General features: G+C 36.5%; 1 protein-coding gene across 1 annotated transcript in view; it reads left to right on the forward strand.

The window, feature by feature from the left end:
• The first annotated feature begins 16 nt into the window (after positions 1–16).
• The window catches only part of LOC112559623, a 66,302-nt gene continuing 46,037 nt past the window's right edge, over positions 17–20,281 (forward strand). Inside the window, 23 exon segments of the mRNA XM_025230958.1 lie at positions 17–1,421; positions 1,924–2,051; positions 2,536–2,618; positions 2,754–2,864; positions 3,411–3,518; positions 4,280–4,436; positions 5,449–5,627; positions 6,015–6,137; positions 6,544–6,650; positions 6,935–7,138; positions 7,430–7,541; positions 8,277–8,390; positions 11,261–11,349; positions 12,083–12,292; positions 13,401–13,560; positions 14,032–14,154; positions 15,431–15,507; positions 15,982–16,182; positions 16,744–16,921; positions 17,525–17,680; positions 18,555–18,715; positions 19,024–19,156; positions 20,027–20,260. Of these exon segments, the coding sequence (XP_025086743.1) occupies positions 2,021–2,051; positions 2,536–2,618; positions 2,754–2,864; positions 3,411–3,518; positions 4,280–4,436; positions 5,449–5,627; positions 6,015–6,137; positions 6,544–6,650; positions 6,935–7,138; positions 7,430–7,541; positions 8,277–8,390; positions 11,261–11,349; positions 12,083–12,292; positions 13,401–13,560; positions 14,032–14,154; positions 15,431–15,507; positions 15,982–16,182; positions 16,744–16,921; positions 17,525–17,680; positions 18,555–18,715; positions 19,024–19,156; positions 20,027–20,260 (3,051 nt within the window). The 5' untranslated portion in view covers positions 17–1,421; positions 1,924–2,020.

The following is a 20,281-nucleotide window of genomic DNA, read 5'->3' on the forward strand; positions in this document are numbered from 1 at the left end:
CCCCGTGATAAAAAAAAAAAAAAGACTGAGATAAGTATAGAATGCGCAAAGAATAATTGAGTAACAAGAACGGAGGGTATCGGGATTCTGCAGAAAAAGACGAGTTTTGCTTGTTACATGTGAGAACAATACTCGGACGAAAATAATAATTATTGAACACCTATAATTAAGGTACTTTTGCAGACTCAAAAAAGGTTAATTTCCAGCGAATCCGGAATGGGAAATATAATAGACTGTACTGAATATTAATATGATAACAGTACCCTTACTTATATTCGTGTCACCTTATGCAGATTCATATATAGGGTTAAAGGATTTTTTTAAGTTACTGCATGTTCAGCAAAATAATTGAACTCGATCTCTTCCCTTCCATTTACGTACGCTGCCTACACGAACTATTACGCCCATGTTGCCTACGATCGACGTACCCGCCATTGTTCGAATCATTTAAAGCGTACGTGCACTAAAGATTGACACTCAGCACTTCCTTGAGCATAATTACTCGATCTAACAACATTCGACCCACGTTTATATAATTATATATAATTACATTAATGTATAACTTGTGCATGGCGCTATATCTATATAGTAAGTCCATCGATCTTCAAACTTTTTGACACTCAAAATAATTAATACCAATCTGATTTCTCGACAGTAATCCAAGAAAAATATGAGCGGAAAAATGAGGGCAGTTTGTCAGCGCTCGTCGGTGGTGGGTGCATTCTTTCCTCACAGTGCTCAAAATCACCTCTAGGTGGAAACACTTTCCCACCAAAACAACCATGCAAGCTATTATTACAGCCACTCAAACGTAAAGAGATACGCGAAAAATATCACTGTTTGTCTTATAAATTGTCTCAACGGTAAATAAAAAAGGTAGGCGTAAAGTTAAAGTATCTACGGTCCCTATGACTGTCACGCATCGCTCTCATAATTTTGCTTTGTTAATTCCTGCTACCAGGACCGCAGATCGAGAGCCCCGTGGCAGACGATCTTTCAGCCTCCCTTGTAATTGTAATCGTCAATTATTGTCCCAGTATATTATTTCGATTGTCACTGTATCTACATTTCAGTCAGTAACGTCATATAGACTGTAAACATTAGGACAAGTGCACTCTGGGGTTTACATCAATCACGTATATATACTTGAACTTAATCGAGTTGTTTACACGTGAGTGGTTAGTAAATGAGAAAAGATGATCGATGTTCAAGGATCAAACTTAATGTAATACTCCGCTCCATAGAAAAACTCCTCAGAAGACACACTTGAGGAGATAAAAGAGTAAACCACAAACTTGTATGTGAGTAAACTCGATCGGTTGTCACACGCGTTGCTAAGGAAGCAGACGCGGTCAAATTAGTTGCGAAATCCACGTGCGGAAGACTTTTTTTGGTTGTTAGCCGTGCAGGACAGCTGAACAGTAAGTTATGACTGGGATTTTTTTGGGTTCATTCCCTGAAATTAACTAAAAATATGTCATGTTATAAACTATATAACCAGTGGTTATAAAGTCATAAATACTGTGCGTTAGTATATTGCACGCTTGAAATTTATTTGTATTTTGTGGTTCGTCTTTATCGTTTAGCTTGTTCTAGGCTGTATTTCAGAGAAGGCCAAAGTAGGCCAGGGGTGCACCTTCATTTGAACGTTTCAGACAGTAATTACTATATGTCCTAAAATTAAATCTGAATATTTTTAGCATCCCGAAGAATTAACAAGTCGACCAGTTCTCCTGGGTCACTCGATCGATCTCCTCACAGTCTGCAAAAGATTTTAATTATTTAATTTGCTCTTGCGAATTTTAATTTATATGAAAGTTGCCTTGGCAACAGCAAAATAGGGCAAACATTTAATTAGAAATAAAATAAAAATAGGATGGTTATTTATTAACGACTAATTATAGCTGTTGTGTTGTTATAAAGAAAAAGATCATCATGTGAATACAAAAAGGACTCATTTGGTGGTGGCCGACTGTGTGCACCAGCCTTAAGTACTAGCTGTACAGGATTTTGGTACAATATGGCAAAGACATCAGAAGAGCTGGTTGCAGGTGAAGCATTTCTTTAACTTTTTAGTCACTCTTTCAAACCCATTCTCTTGTTTGTTTGCCACATAATATCTTTCTTATGCTTAAAGGGTGACAGTGAAGTGAATGAGAAAACCTTTATGTACTACATGATTTAAAGAGATCAGATGTTTATGAGAAAAGACAGTGACTGAAGCTACATAAAAATATATATTGCAGAATTTTCCTAATGTACATGATCGAGGCATCAAATCTATTTTAGTGTAGCTTATTACCTCTCATGATTGTTCCTGATGGGCCAGAAAACTTAACTAGTAGGGGAGAAAACCACTTCATATTAAATTTAATTCTCAGGATCAGTAACTATAGTTCAGTGTTTCTGTGTGAGTTATAAGTATGTTCCACATCACACTAATTCTTGAGGCCCTGTGCTTTTCAAGGAGTAACAAAAAGACTAAACTAAAACTAAACATCACACTAATGGTATTTATGGGTTTCTTTTAAACAGCTTCCATGGAGGTTATGTTTGATGCCGAGGAAGCATTTACTGTTGGGTACATTCCTCTAGATCGTCTGCAGAAAAAGTTGAAGGCAAGTAGGGGCTAATGATTAACCACCAGGCAATATGTATAGCAAGGTTGTGCTCTGTGCTTTTGGAGGAAAAACAAATGATAAATGATATATTCTTGTTGTATCTTAATTTATATTTACATTTTTTTTTTGCAGTCACAGTGTGAGTCATATTCAGGCAAGAAAAATATTGTAAAGATCAACTTCTGTACCAATGGCTACTGCACAGATGCTGTACTTTGGCTTATTGGAAACACACTTCCAATGGTTTGCTTTCACTTTCAATGCATTAAGAATTGTTTTATTTTATCTAAAAATTGTAACATTTGTAATATAAGTGACAACTGCTTCAAGAGTTCAGCTTATTGTTTGTATATTTATTTTAATCACTACATTCATAATTTGATGTTCTGCCAGGATGTAGACCTCCACTTTATTATTGGTTGCCATTTTTGTAGTAATAATAATACTTCGTTATTGCCATCATATTCTTATAATCCTATTATCAAAAATGTAAATAAACTAAGCTTAATGTTTAAGTCTGTGCTTGTGAAGAATGTACATTACTTTTAATAAACTTGCTTATGACTTTATACTGCAATAAATCATCCAGAAGCCTTTCTTTTGAATAATCACTAAAGTATTGTGGCTGACTGTATGGTGACTTTATTGAAATTAGTGTGTAATATTTATGATATGGATGTTATTATCTTTGTTTTAGAGCTTTGGACTTGCAAATGTTCTTATCGCAAATGTTCTTATCTAATGTTTTGTCTTATTAGTATACTTCTATACATATGTTGAAAATTATAGGAAGCCATTGCAACTTTGTCTGAAATTAATCTTCTTGGCTGTGGCCTTATAACTGATGTGGGAATCAGCTGGATCACAAAATTTCTGAGAACAAATTCTCATACATTGGTGAGAAGGTCTTTTTTTTTATTCATGAAATGACTATTCTATTCAAAGAGCACATACCTGATTGATTCATAATTTGAGCTCAATAAATAATTACCATAGAATTAGATATTTTCTTCCGATAGTCATGTAGCAGTAAGTCGTGCAGATGGTTGACAATAATTTTAAAAAAGACCATGAGTTTTTATTCATTTTTGTCTAGAATATTTGTGTTGGCATGTTATCTCTCCTACATCTGGGGGCTTTCAATTGTCACAGTCAAGAGGGCAGCCTGGCGGTGCAATGTTTAGTGCCTGTCACCAATACAGTGAAGGTTGGATGTCCTGGGTTCAGCTTTTGTCTCGGGCATGCTATTCTTTCTCTGCATGTGGTATCTGTTTACAGGGCTGGCTGCCTTGCTGTGATATAGCCTTAGCTGCTGACTCGACATAAAACACTAATCCCACCCCGCCACCTTTTCACAGTTAAGATGACAGTTAACAAAATGATAATGTCCATGATAATAGAGACAGTAATGTTTTGATTATTTGTTCCCCCCAAAAAAGTAAATGGACATGTATAACATGAGGTGACCTGGCTATAATCTCATGATGGTTCCACATAATGTGCCATTTTTTTAATCAAAATCGAAAATTCCATGCACACATTTAAGGATATTATTGTAATTTTCTTGTTTTTATTTTTTTCTTTAGCCAACCTATCTACTTTCTAATCATAGTTTAAAAGTAGAAACTTAGATTAATGTAACTTTATGCATACTACAGATAAAACTGGATGGATGTACCAAAATCACAGATGCAGGATTGGCATTGTTAAAGACAGCATGCCCATTGGCACAGATCAGTGCTATGGCAACTTCAGTCACTCATTTGCGCCAGCATGGATATACAAAGGGTTGTCCCCTCCTAATAGATCATGAAAGTTAGTTTTTCTCTTTTCTTGCACATATTTTGTTTTCTGTTTGAAAATTTTTAGCTAGCAGCAATATTTTCCAGTATATCTATGAAAACTCATTAGCTAATTATAAATAGAGCTAATTATTACTAGCGTATGTTGATTTCTTTTTGGAAACTCATTGAGTTGTTATTTTATTGTCCACTTTTGATCTGTACCTTTATTTATGTCTAGCTTATTTATGCATGGTATCAGTGTAGCAAAAAGTTGAAATACTTGTACTCTAGCTTTTGATCCTTCTGCTAACTTGACAGTTGACAACTTATGTTAAACAACAAGGACATGATGCTAGGAATGACTTGTTCACTTCATCCCTTGGTTGTTCTAGTGGTGCAGCAGCTATAGTGCCTGTCACCAATACAGTGAGGGTCGGCTGTCCTGGGTTCAGCTCTTGTCTCAGGCACGCTGTTCTTTCTCTGCATGTGGCATCTGTTTACAGAGTTGGCTACCTTGCTGCGATATATCGATAGTTGCTGGCTTGGCATAAAATGCTAATATACCCTCCCCACCTCCTTGCTCCCTTCCTTCTCCTTCATTCTCTCCCTATCTCTTGTGAAGGTACTCTCATAAAAAATTATGACAATTCCAAATCTGTGCTGCGAAGTAGCATATGTCAAAATTTATTCTGCATAGTATTTCTTTATTTGGAGTCACTGGTAATATCTTAAAATGGAAAAAATAATTGTGAAAAATAAACATGCTTTGGAGCAGCATACTTAAACTAAATATAGTTTCTGATTAATATAGATAAAATTAGTCTTTCTGCCAAATTAATTGAGGATCAGACACAGTGTGGATTTGGTAAGATTTTAACTGCCCCCCACCTGCCTGTCCAACATCAAGACATAACTCATCATCTTTATTAATAAGATTATCAATATTTCTAACAATTTATTTGTAAATGTTGAGATTATTGATTTTTTTTGTTAAGTACTAGGGGAGGGGGAGAAATGTGACTCATAAACATCCTTGTTTACAGGTTATGACAGAGAAACGCGGCGAAATGCCCAGGTGTTGATAATTCCTTATAAAACCCAAGCAAGCATGGCAGTCTACTTGAAAAATCAGAAGATTACACCTCGTCAGCATCTGCATCGTATACAAAATGCTATTGTAAAAGATTGGCATCTCAATCTGCTGGAGATTGATTCTGTAAATGTAAGTTTACATGCTAATTTTGATTGGGTAAAAGAAAATGCCTATTTTCATTCTCTGGCATTGCAATCACTGGAGCAAGCGATTGTTTACAACCATAGAAACATGCAGGTATATAAATCCGCAAGTGTAAGTGATGAGATGAGAATGTGTATAAATGCACAAAGTGGTTGCTTAGATATGTCTGTGTGTGTGTGTTTTATACTTGCTTTTATGCCTTTAATTCCTTGACTGATGAAAGTTGTTGGTTAAATTCTTCAGCAAGATATTTATTACATTTGGAAGTTCTTTGTTATCTTGATATAAAAGAGACAACAGCACAAAGGTAGATTTTTGGCATCAGTGGTGTACCTTGTAAATTAAGACAATATTTAATTATATTTGTTGCAGCCTCTGTTTGAAAACCTGGTGTCTCCAAACCTTGTTCAAGTTATAATTCCATTTGATGCAAACTGTGAGATACCTGAAATTCGTAAACATATTGGAGATACAATATCTCTAGTATTAAGCAAGGTAGGTCATACTTAGACTCATTAGACTCGCAGAAGTGATGGAATGGTGACTAGTATTGAAACAAAGATTATGTATTTTGTACAAGAGAAACACTCAGATAAAAAGGCCTTATTTTTGTTTCATAAAATCGTTTAGATAAGAGAAGACTTTATTTATCCCAGAGGGTATTAGCATCAGACTGGCAATATGTATAGCGGGTATATCGTTGATTTGTTGGGCTCCAACTTTGTAAATTTGTTCTGTTATGTCCTTTGTGTCCTAATTTAGTATGACAGACAAATGTTCTTCATATTCTTAATAGCAGGCTTTTCGCTTTTCAATGGAAGAGGAGGATGAAAGCATACATGATGTCAGATATGCAGTGTTCCTAAAGATATATTGGTCTCATGATTTTGTTTCACCATAGGAAAGGTTAAACCCTGTTCATCCTCACCTTAAAGTACAGCAGAACAACAATTTCTTTGATGTTTACATGTACCACAAGTGTATTCTTACTGCTGATGGCATATTTACGTATGTATCTGGTGCACAATTGGCACTTCTTTCTTTGCTGCTCTATCTGTGCCTTCTTTTTTGACCTTGTGTGTGTGTATATATGTTCATGTGTGTGCGTGTGAGAGAGAGGGTGTGCATGTATGCTTGCTTGCAAGTAAATAAAAAAGTGAAATATTCACGCATATAAAAACATTCCTGTTATATATTTTTACAAAGTTTTTACCTGTTATTTTAATATATTTTGCTTGCTGTTCAGCTCCAGAAAGAAGAGCATGTCTCTTTCATGTACATGTTGTTTATAGGAGTTTGACAAATACAGAAAGTGTGATTGGAATGGTAACATCACGGCAGCCTCTCAGCCGCTCTCACCCATACTTTGAGGTGGAATGCTTAACAGTAGCATCTGAAGAAGGCACAGGAGTGGTGATTGGTGTCATATTTGATGTTCTCATGGGAGCACGCTTTCCTATGGAATCCAACGAGACCAACGGAGGAGCAGTTGAAGGGTGAGTATTAAGGATTTAAAAAATATGTGTGTGTGTGTAAAAGAGAGAGTAAGTACATCTGTGCTCATTGTTTTACGCAGCTTCTGCCAAGATTTTTTGTGTCCTTAGCATGCTTTGTCACAACTCCTGTCTGATGTCACCTGTAATCTTGGCATACATGCTAAATAACTTAGATCAAGATAAATAAGATGCTAGACTGCTAGAGCATCTGAGATTTCTTATTCAGCACTGTGGATTAGTTTAACAATATGTTATCAGTATACAACAATTTTTTTTGGGTTTATGTGGCAGTTTTCAGCTTGCAGCTGGTGTGAGGTTTGGTTTTGGAGTAGAAGGTGACTGGCAGTCTGAATATGTCCCAAAAGAAGATGCTGAATTCTATTGGACCAAGAATGGAGTAAAGGTGGGAAAACTGAGAAAATAAGAAGAGATAAAAATTAAGACATCTTTCATTAATGGTGCATAAATATTTTCATTTTTTAAAGTTTAAATCTTTCACATGGTTGAGATGAAAAATCAATCCTTTGACAAGAATCTGACTTTTCATTACTTTTTTTGGTTTTTTATGCATAGTTACCATGTATGAATTTCAAAACTTTGAAAGTGAGCTTAGCTAAGAAAATTATGTCTATGATAAACCAAAGCTCTGCTCTCACCCCAGTGTTTGCTGATTGTTAACATTTAGAGTTTACATGACGAGATCAAAGGCAGTCACTGTGAACCTTGAATATAAATAATTACTGTGGGAGACTAGAAGCCAGGCAAGAAAGATCAACAATTTCAATTATTGAATGAAAATATTTTAATGAAAGAAATCATGTCTTTTAGATTCTGCTGAAGTTTCCTTTGAGGATGTAACTTGACCATAATACTGTGTTATGGTAGAAGACAGGTAGATTGATTTAAGAAATCAAAACTCATATGCCCCTATGTTCTGAAAAAAATCTTGGTTGAAGCCTTAGGCATACAGGAAAAAGAACATGCACTATGATTATCAAAAATGTACCTCCATAAACAAAAATAACACAGATTTGTCCACAAGTTGTTGTGGAATTTATAATAAAATAACTTAACAACAGAAATTAGTAAAATGATTTGTTTTTAGGCATTTAATGAATTTTGATTCTTATCATATCAGATGACAGAGAAGAGCGTATCTGAGAAACCTCACATTGGCATGTACCCAATGCTGTCAGTGTTAGGAAGCCAAACAGGAGAGGTGAAAATTCTGAACTTTGCAAGTCTTCCAGAGGTAAATTTCATGAATTTATTAAAAAGTAATATAGGTATACATGTATATTAAAAAAATAAAACGAAAACACTCAAAAGAATTTTTATTTTATAAACTTATAGTACAGGGACATGAGTTTATTTTTATTTTTTGTGGTTAGGGCGATGGAACGAAAATACACCCCTAACCCCCAGTCTACTCCACTGTCGCCTTGTTCCAAGTCCAGGATGAAGGTTGTAGCAAGCTATCATGTAGAAAAAAACAGTTCTGCAGAAATGCTGCCAGAATCATCAGAAAGTCATAAAACCTCAGGTGATGAGGGCTAAGGTTATGAAGAAGTGCGACAAAATATGGAAGTCCCTGTTCCGATGATTCCTTGATGTCACGGACACTACTCTCACCAGAGCAACACACACACGACGCCCACACGCGTTCTTTCAACACAAAACAACGACCTGTCCATGGGCTTCTCGTCTTTTACTGAAGCGCCCGCTGTCTACTTTTCTGTTCTTTTCTTCCTATCTGTTATATTTTTTCTTTCTTTAGCTGGTTCTGGACAGGTCACAATAACACAAATACTCTCCCCCAACACACAGTATAAATACCAAATAATTCTACTTTGACAACTCGCACAGACAAAACTCAATGCTAACTAAACCCTCTCACAATTCTCAGTTTCACGCCAAAAGTGTAAAGTTTCTGATACTTGTTCTCGCGTCTGTCTACTTGCTGATCAGAAGAATGTGATAACGTGATGAAACTATGTCCGATGACAAGTGGCCACACGGAAAAATTAGAGTAAATCAAAAATAACACAATTCCCGTCAGTCCGTGACCTCTCGATGTACGATCCTCTCACGAATCTCAGCGCCAGGAATGTTCTTCCCCCACCCACTGCTAGGCAGGGCGCTGTCACATTAGCAATTACACTAACGCCACTGCACATATTCCTATAGAATCACCAAAGCTGGTAGACACTCCCAAACTCTTTGGCCTGGATATAAGTCGAAACGTCGACACATTCAACTAGTATTGTTCCTGACACAAGCGATAGCAGAGATTAGGAAGGCTATCACTTCAGCATAGAAACCATTTCTAAACCCAGAAGTTTGAGCCAGGACGAGTCTATACCTTACCCCGGGGGGAAGGGGAATTGGTTTTTTACGCCGTGTCAGCAACTAAGGCTATATTACGGCAAGCAGCCAGCCCTGTAAACAGATGCCATGTGCAGAGAAAGAACAGCGTGCCCGAGACGAGAAATGAACTCAGGGCAGCCAACCTTCACTCTATTGGTGACAGGCGCTAACCGTTGCGCCACCGGACCGCTTTACCCCAGAGGACATGAGACAAAAGAGATCATGGGCCAGTTAGGATGCATTAGCCACTGTCTTGCAGATCCTGGTCAGCATCAAAAGGTAGTAGATATCATCATAAAAAAAAAAATGAAGGAGAGTCTGTTAGGGTGCGAGCCAGTCAGTACTCGAATAATCAGAGCAAGGTTCTTCTCCAGGTGTGCAAATACCTCCATTTTACAATGCTATGTGACCACAGAACAAGTCACAGAAGAGGACTTTTTTTTTTACAACAACCTTCAAGACAAGAAGGATCAAACACTACAACACGACGTTCTCATTGTAGAAGGGGACAAGCGGGAAGGTAGGAGCAAGCAATGCAGGATCGAAATCTTGCATGGGAGAAGAAGTTGGAGAGAGAAATGGCAATGGGCAATGATTCATGGCTTTTGTCTAGAAAATGGACTAGTGATTGATGGCTCCATCTTCCAACATAACACCATTCAAAAGGGCACCAGCACAATACACCACCAAAACAGACTTGGCAAACCTAATCAACAGAAAAAGAGAGCGCACAAAACAAATTGACAATACATGCGGCGGCAAAAGACAGCGACCCCTCCCCTACACCCACACCCACCATAGCCCTACCCACCAGTGTGAAATCACTGCAAGGTGGAATCACTTTCCCTCAAAAACAACAAGAAGAAGAATTAACTAACTTACTCTTGGTCACTGTCAATTAAAAATGCTTGCTCATTTTAAAAGAAAAAGGTAAGTTTAAATGACGAAACCAATAATTGCTGATTCAAAGCAATCTCAGCAGAACATGAACTCTCAACAGACTCTGTTCATAATTTTCCTAGGTCCAGTGAAAATTCTTGCATGGTAATGTATAGGACTGTCTGTTAGGGCTTCAGTTATAAAGATATCTTGGTTGTGGAACCCACTGCTACAAGTCACAGAACTTACAAGAATGGTTACCTACAGCTATGAAATTGCCCATCCACCTTCTTTAATGTCTGGGTTTTTTATTTCTTTTCCTCCAAAATATTTTTAATGTCAGTCTGTCAGCTTTCATCTTCCACTTTTATTTACAAATGTATCTTATATGAACCATGGCGAAAACCATTTGTCCAGCATCCATGGTTATCATTTTTTCCTTCCCCTTACCCCACTTTGTTACACCCTGTAATACTAATAATCTAATCTTAAGGATATGACAGTTACGATGACAAGGATGGCATGTTTGATTAAAATGGATATTTCATACACATGCAAATATGTGTGTTTTGTGTGAGTAGAGGAGGATGGGGGAGAGAGAATGAACTAGTGCATGTAAAGTGTATCATGAATATTGAGATAATATGGTTAACTTGGGACTTTTAAAGGCCTTATGAAAAAGTGTTTAATTTAATTTCTAGGTAAGAATATATCAGAAAGTTATATTTTTTTCTGCATAGTTCTTCTGACTAAATTAAGCTTGTAATACAGTTTGCATTGAAAGCTGCAGCTCCTGCTAAGATCGTACTATTTGCAATTGTAACATGAACTAAAAATGGCTTTTCAGAAATTCACTTTACTTGTTTCATCCTGTAGGAGATACTTGCTGATTATGGTCGCAATAAGCAGTATTGGTCATGTCTGTTCAGCAGCAATATTTTACATGATGAGGATGGAATTCTTAGGTAAGAACTCAGTTTTATGGTATTGATATGTAACTTGTAGATAGTCTATGATCATGCTAATTGTGAAACGAAAATGGGAGATGCTTGTTTACATTTTTTGTCTTGTGTTCTGTTTTAGATCTTTTTAAGAAATTAAAGAAGTTAAAGCCAGAAGTGCTTACATCTGTTTTTGACCATCTTCATTTTGTGTGAAAATTTTTACGGCATTGTGTTTTTTGCAATGTTATTTCTTCTGATTTTTTTGGTGTTGCTTTTTAAAAAATTTTTGACAGTTTAGTTAAGGCTGACTTGGTTAGCCGGTTAGTTGCTTTGAATGAAAGAGATTATTTGACAACAACTTCTTTATACTGTGTGGCATTGATTATATTAAAAAAGGTGTAATTTACAGACAAAAAGTAGAGTTTGATGTATGACTTTTCTGCTTTTCTTTATAGCAAAAGAACATCAGGCATGGTCCTTAGAGTAAAAAGAAGTCAAAAGTTCATCTCATTGTTAAATCATGCATAGCACCACTTTATTAGCTTCATTTATTTACCAGAATAAAGCAAAATTCTCTGTCCATTTCAAATTACAGTCACAATTCTTGCTCAGTTAATAACCGCAGCATGTTTGAGTATGCAAATGTTTTTATACTGCTTGCATCCTTCTTGCTTTGTATTTTTTTTCATTGACAACTTCCTTTTTTACAAAGCTGTGTGTATTTTGAAAGCAGCATTTTATTGAACATTTACAGCTACCGTGACAACTATGCATCACTTAATGATGTGGGACTTTTCATATGCAATCGAGAGATAACTCAGAGACACAACAGCTGCACGATAGAAATTCTAGATACAGGGACCAGGGGTACTATCACCCTTGGTATTGGACCTGAGGATTACAAAGTTAACAGACAGCCTGGCTGGGACTCAAACTCCATTGCTTTGCATGGGGACAATGGACAGTGAGTTGCAATGGCACTTAAAACTGTTTCTTATTGTATTATATATATACTGTTTTATTATTCCAACTGTTAAGGATAAAAATCAATATTAATGCTATATACCATTTTTATAAATTAGGCAGGTGGCACCAACAGTTCTTTTTATTTATTGACTAATTTCCCATTGTATTTTTGTCTCCCTTGATGGGTCTTCTATCAGCTATTCCTATTTTATACTAGGGTGTATTGTTCTTGAAACTCATAGTCACTGGCGCTCAGACTGTGATGCCAAAACACCTAATCTTACCTGTACAGTCTCACTGACATCTCAAGTAAATGTGGTAATGAACATGTTCATAGTGGTGCTGTTCCTGACTTTGTATGCTAGTGTGGCGAACAATTCTTCGACTGGAATGCCTCAGAAGCAAAGAATATTATTTTCGACTTTAGAATAGACATGCCTGCTATGTACTGTCCATGGTGATGTCTCTTATAAATATTTAGGTACTATTTTTGATAAGCTTAATTGGTGCTGACATAATCGTCAGTAGGAGCCAGCAATGCCTCTACTTCCTATGGAAACTTATTTCTTTCTCTGTCATCTCTGTCATTCTTGGGAGTCACAGTTTTGTCTCCCTTGTTAATATCTGTTTCAAGGTCACCAGAACCAAGCAGAGGGTCTTAGTAGGTTAGTGAGTAATCAGCAAATCCTTAGGAAGGGATCCCATATCCTGATCATATATTGGCATACAAGTTCTCACTCTTTCAGTCTGGCCACAAATACCTGACGCCTGTATGCAGAATAAATAGTCACTGCAACTTATTCATTCCACATGCCATACACATGTATAAATTCTGCTGGCCATATTGTTGTGTTAACCTGAGGTGATCTGATGCAGTGTACCAACTGTATCTACTGTGTGTGTGTGTGGTAAGAATTTTATTCACTGTAGTCAACATATATGTACAGCTGTATATTGCTAGCACATGAGCACCCATAAATCTTATCTGTAATTGCCCTTGCAGATCAATAAAATTGTAATTCTACCACAAACACCACTATAACAAATAATTTAAGAAAAATGAGAATTTTTGTGCTTTGATTCTTTTTATTGCCCCCTGATTCCAGAGTGTACAGGGGCTCAGGAGGCTCAAGCATTTCACCTCCAGGAGGGGAGTTTGTTTGGAAGAAGGGAGACAAAATTACTGCAACAGTAACAAATTTCTCTGGTGAACAAATTATTGCTAGTGACAAACCAACTGTGGAGTTTTCAGTTAATGGAAATGTGGTAAGTGGCAGCTGTTGAATATTGTACCTGTGTAGAGCTAAATACATTTTAGTGGGGAAAATATCTTAGCAGTTTTGAATATTCAATGTTTAATTTATTGAGGTAGATATTGTTACAATACTGTGCTAGTTTGCTTATATTTGCCCTGAAGACACATTTTGCCTACAAAAAATGCTACTCTAACTGTTGCTGTGAAAAACTGGTGCATGAAGTAGTGTTAAAATTCATATTTATCAAATTCAATCCTTTCTAACATTGACATAAGACTAAAGGACCACACTGAAAATGGAAAGAAAGTTGGGCATTGAAGGCAACAGAGGAGTTTGAAGAAAAAATTATTTGTGTGCAACATGAAGTCTCAGTCAGAAATTATCCAAATGTTCATTGATTACTTCTTAGCATCTTAGTACATGTACTAATTACTTCTTAGAAGGCAATAGGTTTTAATTCTTTTCTCTTTTGAATGAACAGGTGGGCTCATTTTCCTTGGAATACAATTCTGGAACTGGCATCAGGTGTATGTTTCTGATTGGCATGCACAGCAAAGGGGAAAAAATAAAACTCCACAATTACCGTCCTCTCCATCTGGCTCAGGTTGTGGAATAAAGCTCATTGTGTATCTATATGAGTGTCATCATCAACCACCCAACCATTGACTTACATGCACACACATGTTTATATTTGTGTCTGTTGAAGGAGGATGTAATCAAGCTCAATGGCTTATAGATTATTTCATTATGTCATCATCATCATTCCCTTAACCCTGATTGGTTGCAAGGGCACCTAACAATTTTACCACCAACTCTAGCCAACTTTTTCAGTTTTATTCTCTTCTCTGGGATGTGCAGAATGAGAGGCCAGTCTACTCTTAAATTTTTTTATTGTAACTCTCTTCTTTCTCCATGTACAGTCCTCAGCAAAATCATTTGTTTAAATCCTGATGATCTGGTGGTGTGCTTATACCACTTTAGCTTGTGTCTATTTGTCTTTTATATCTCCTGGTGATATAGTCTTTGTGGGAGGTATGAAAGATCCTTTTTTAATATCTCCATTGACTAAAAGGGGGCTCTAAAAGACTATAAATTTTCTTTTGCAAGTCAAGGTTGAAGGAAGATTGTGGGAACATAAGCATTATATAGCAGCACTCTATGACTTTCAAGTGGAGAGAGATGTGATCATTGCAGATGTGTTTCTGTTTGATGAGCACTTCAGTTGTTTGCAGTATTATTCTGAAGTTGATCTGGTTGGTAGCATTGCAGCGTCCTCTGAAACCAGCCTGTTCCTCTGCAATGATCTTTTCTGCTGTGATTTTCGTCAGTTCAGCAGGGCTTCTGCTAAGGCTAAATTCTTTGGGGTCCCAGGGACCCCTTCTTCAGATTTTTAAGGGGTCCCTGTTCTTTGCCCAAATTTGAAGGGGACCCCATTGACGAAAATTGAAGGGGTCCTCCGAACTTTTAATGCGTACTGTACTGTACGCAATTTTTTGCGTAAGCAGAAGCCCTGGTTCAGTATAATATTTAACTCAAGTTCACTTGGAGGACCATTGAGGATGATAGGGCAGCAGTTTAGGCAGAGTTGTTAATTGCCTTTTTTGGGAAGTGTCTCAGTGATTGTATGCATGGCGTTGGCATTTCCAAGATCTTGTTGCATATCATTGTTATGATACCTCTCCACCAGAGGAGAGTTTCATGTTTCAGTTTCTTTTTCCATGCATTGTTTTATGCATTTTTTTTTGGTATTTAAAAATAAATGTCTTGTGCTGTCTATAAACAGACGTTCACTTCATGTTGCTTTTGATTCTAATAGTAACAATGGTAGCCTGTAAAATTTTAGGATCAGACCTAATATAAACAAATTCTTATTCTTACAGTCACCAATGAAGAATAAAGTGACAATGGGTCGATCTCACTTTATCAACCCTATGGATGATGGCTTGCTGGCGTACAGGTAGTTAACGTTGCATTTACAAACAGGTATTCCTGTACTATGAGACAAGCACATATAGCAATAAACAACTAGTTTATAGCTATGAAATAATAACATACAGTCTTGAGTCTCAAAGGCCTTCTTAATTGACCTAAGTTCACACTTCATGAAGTTTGTTGTGATGGACACAGATAAAAGTGTTTGGTCTTGTATATGTGAAAATCTAGTAATTTGCTTGTCTTATCAAAATCCTTCTTTGCCACAGTTGCATTGTTTTATTACTGTAGACAAGAGTCAAGGTTTGCAAAGAGTTGAATATTTATTGATATTTTTAAATAGCATATGGTTAATTCAAGATTTTAGTCTGCTTGTACAGTTATATCCAATATTAGGTGCATTCAGATTAGTTCTTGATTATCTGCTTTATTCATTTTAAATAGACTGTGAATCTAATTCAGCTTTACCATTAAGATAAATTTTATTTCATACTTACAGATCGTTTGACCAGCGTGACTTCTATGGTTTGTTTGTGTCCAAGACCCCCATCAGTCAACATCTGCCATTCTTCGAAATAGAAGTTTTGAAATGCAATGACAGGCAACACATTGGTATTGGACTTTGCCATGCATACTACCCTTCTAATGAGATGATTGGCTGGAAACAGGGATCTGTTGGGTACCATGCAGACAATGGAAAGTAAATAAAAATACTAGCTATGGTTTCAAGGTTAAGGAGTGTTTATCAAATAAAAAAAAAAAATTAAATAAAAGTTACTAAATTTGATGCCAATTGTATGTGCATTAGTTGAGATGATATCCCAGAATGTAGACATGAGATGGGAGACAAGTTATTGTGAAAGGCAGTTATGGCAGTCTTTGCTAATTCATAAAGTGAGATCAGGTTTCACTTATCAAAGATAATGTACAATGATTAGAAAAAGATGAAGATTAAGCATAAAATAGCACACTGAGTTTAAATTAACTCAATACGTAGAGGATACAATTTTAGTCATTCGCACTTGACTGATTTTCCTACATGTATTAGCAAGGATAAAGTTTACCTTTTTAACAGTTCTTTTATGAGTTTCATAAAAACCTACATATATTTATAAAACAATTTATTATTTGTTGTTTTATATGCTTGTGGTAAAATCAGCAATTTGCAAAAGCAACTGTGAACAATAGGTCTATCATTGATAGAACTCAAGAAATTTCTCATGGTATAACTTGTATTTCTGCTTCCCATTTTTTGTTCAAGATTGTACCATAACACATCAACTGGATATGCATCAACAATTACCAGAGAGGATACATCTTACAAAGCGGGGGACATTATTCGTTGTGAAGTTGACTTCATGAAAGCCAGAGTGAAGCCAGATGGCACTTTGTATCCCCAACAGAAAATCTCTGTCTGGTTCTACAAAAATGGTGTCAAAGTGAGATTTTTAAGAGTAATATTTATATTTTAACATAATAAGTATCCAGATTTTCACGTGAAGAAATATTTTAAAAATTAAAAAAAACCTACTAGGCTGAAAGTGTTCGAGGTAAGAGTATCACTATGAAATTAATTTTTTTTATAGTTATCGCTATCGAAAAAGTCTGTTCACACACATTTCTTTTGAAAATTCTTTTAAGTTCGGAAATGTACCCTTAGCGATTTGAAGAACTGGAAAATGTTTTGGGGATTAAAAGAATCCTTCAAACACTATGTCGCATCGGTCAGCTCAAGTTGCAGACTATGTGGTGCATATTCCAGGTACACATGGTAAACGGATTTGATAATATTTTCAACTTATTTTTCAATTTTCGGAAATCTCTGGTGTGCTGGGCGTCTGACAAAAAGTGGAATGCGCAGCACGCCAGTCATATAGTAGCTCACTATCAGGGAGACAACTTTTGGATAGTTAAGGAGCTAGTGTAACCCTTTATTACCTATTTGGTAAATCTCGAAGAAGGATTTACTGTCAACTTTTTTCAGACAAAAAGATCGAATTCAATATAAAATTCTATACTTTTTTTATGTTTGCTTATTTCAGACCCATGAGTGTGATTTTGAGTACCTCACAGAGGGCTTGTACCCTGCAATTAATCTGCATTTTGAGGGAGATCAAGTAAAGCTTCACAACTATTACCCAGGCCCCGAGTCGCAGTTTTCCCAACTAGACAAAGAGGAAACGAACGCTGCAAAGCCTGTAAGTAAAAGCAGCTTTTAATGCTGTCTTTTGGTGCTTAATTTATTATAAGAATCATGTCAACAATTGTGTCAGTTGCATACAGTTTTACAGTTCTTTTGTCCCACAAACAGTTCTTGTTTACTTACCATTGTAACCAGGTAACATAGCACATAATTGTGCACACTTTGTGAAAATTAATGCTTAATGCATAGCCGTAGGTTGTTGGTATCTTTTATTATGGTGATTACTTGCTGGCTGCCAGCAGTTACTTATGCTACCACTGCCTAACAGAGCAAACTCCAGGCAAAAATATTGCTTAGTCTTTGACAGAACTGTTCGCTGAGATGGCGATCGCTGGGAGTGCTGTCAGCTTGTCCTTATCACTAAAAGTGTCTCAGTCTGACTTCTCTCTCACTTCATGTCTACCTTCCCATTTACACTTGCTGGGAGGGTTAATGTGCCATGGTTGCTGTATGTGCTGCTGGGATCTGCCTAGTAGGAGGTTTGCTGTGGCCCTCCTTCACCCTGTGGCTCCCCACTCTGTTGGCGACAGCACAAACTTGTGTGCCAGTCAGCGCTACTGACTACCAATCGGCCTTCAGCTGGCATCTAAGCCAACCTCTACCTCATCATCATTTGATTTTTTCCCCTCTTTCTAACCCATTGACCGCAGATACATTTGATCTTTAGTTTACAGACCTTCACTCTAGTATTTGCAAGGTGTCCACACTCACAGCTACTTCTTGTTAGTATGTGAATTGAAAGTCATTATTTAAATTATTGTGAGCTAGAACTGTTTTAGGTGAAATACAATCTACATACCATTCAAACTATACCTACTCATTGTATATTCAATGCATATTTGATTCTGTCTGATTCTCTCTGTATATAGAAATATAGTTTCACAGAGGGATGCCACTTCTTGGTAGTAGGAATGGGCTCAGACTCAGCAGATGCTAAAGGCAAGATTCAGTTGATCTCTCAGCTTTTCAACCCTGAGACAGATCTTCCTGCCATTTCAAGTCTACAAGCAGAAATTGATCAGCTGAAATGGTAAGACTTTTCTGGAACACAAAAAATACAATGGATATTGATGAAGAGTAAGACTGGTTGGAAAGACATTTCAGGCATTTGTTTTGTAGACAGGCACCACTTTTCATATTGGGAATGGCAATGCTTTTGTAAACTGATAAAGAACATGGATGTGTTGAGAATAGATTTGTTTCAAATACATTTCAGCTGTAAACACTGTTGATGCAATTTCTCTCAGGTTCTTCCTTACACTATTCTATATAGTAAATATTTTCAGAATTTAGTTTATGACAGATAAGGTAGACCAATCTCCATTTTTTTTTATTTAGCCATCTGGGAAGTCTGGATCTCCAAGCACAGGAACGTTATAGTCAGTTGCTGTGGCAGTTGGAGTGTCACCAAAGATTTATCAAAAACCACCAGCGTCTGAGTTTCATGTCCTTAAACTTGAGTTCTCATGAGGTGATGATATAAAATAACATATTACTGAGATAAATCTAATTTAATACACTTTTGGAAGTTATTTTATTTTAATGGGCAGGATCTTTCAAAGTGCAGTCATTGTGTAATGTTCCAGTTAGCATAATTAAATCCTTTTTTAATCATTAATTATTTTTGTAATTAAAAATAATGCCATCATTGTACCATTTAATCAAATTAGAAATAAAATGTGTAACCTTATCAGATTTTTCAAACTGCATTCCTAGTTCCTGAAGCTATAGTGTAGAAAAAGAATATCAGAAAATTTAGGGGAGAAGAAACTTTGATAGTAAAATACTATAATTAGAATGAAGTCATGATGATGACCAGGAGGAAAAAGAAAATTGCAGATTTAGGACCAGTTTTGAAGGATCAAAGAAGACTGTTTTCAAAGAGATCATTTAAAAGCAAACAGAACTATTGGGAAAGGGAAGGATGGACAATATATAAAAATCAAGAATGAGGATTTGGATAGCATGGTCAGAGAGACAGTGAACAATATACCAGGGCTTCTGCTAAGGCTAAATACTTTGGGGTCCCAGGGACCCCTTCTTCAGATTTTTAAGGGGTCCCTGTTCTTCGCCCAAATTTGAAGGGGACCATATTGACGAAAATTGAAGGGGTCCTCCGAACTTGTAATGCGTACTGTACGCAATTTTTTGCGTAAGCAGAAGCCCTGATATACACAGTCAAGAGGTAAGTAGAGCAAGAGAGTTTAGGTTTACAATAGGGAGGATACTGACAGTTTAAAAGAAAACTCTGCAGCAGGTGTGTATGGAAAATTGCAAATAAAACAGTTGTCCATTTTCAATTTTGTACACTTCAAGCTGCTGTTTAATTGCTTGTCAACAGGGTGTGAATGAGATAAAGGATCATATTGTAAGTCACTTGGAATCAGACTTAAGGCATCACACAAGATTTTATGAGCTGGAAGAGACCACATGGAAATACCTGGACAATATATGCAGTATCCTGAAGGAAAAGAATATCCTGTTGGCTGAAGACCTCCATGAACTTGTTCCAAAGTCTAGCATCAGTGGAAATGGACGAATGTTTGAGCAGGCTGTGCGTTTTCTGCAGAAAAAGGTGATTGTTATTTTAAACACA

This window comes from Pomacea canaliculata, linkage group LG3, assembly GCF_003073045.1.
Source record: "Pomacea canaliculata isolate SZHN2017 linkage group LG3, ASM307304v1, whole genome shotgun sequence".
Lineage (NCBI taxonomy): Eukaryota > Metazoa > Mollusca > Gastropoda > Architaenioglossa > Ampullariidae > Pomacea > Pomacea canaliculata.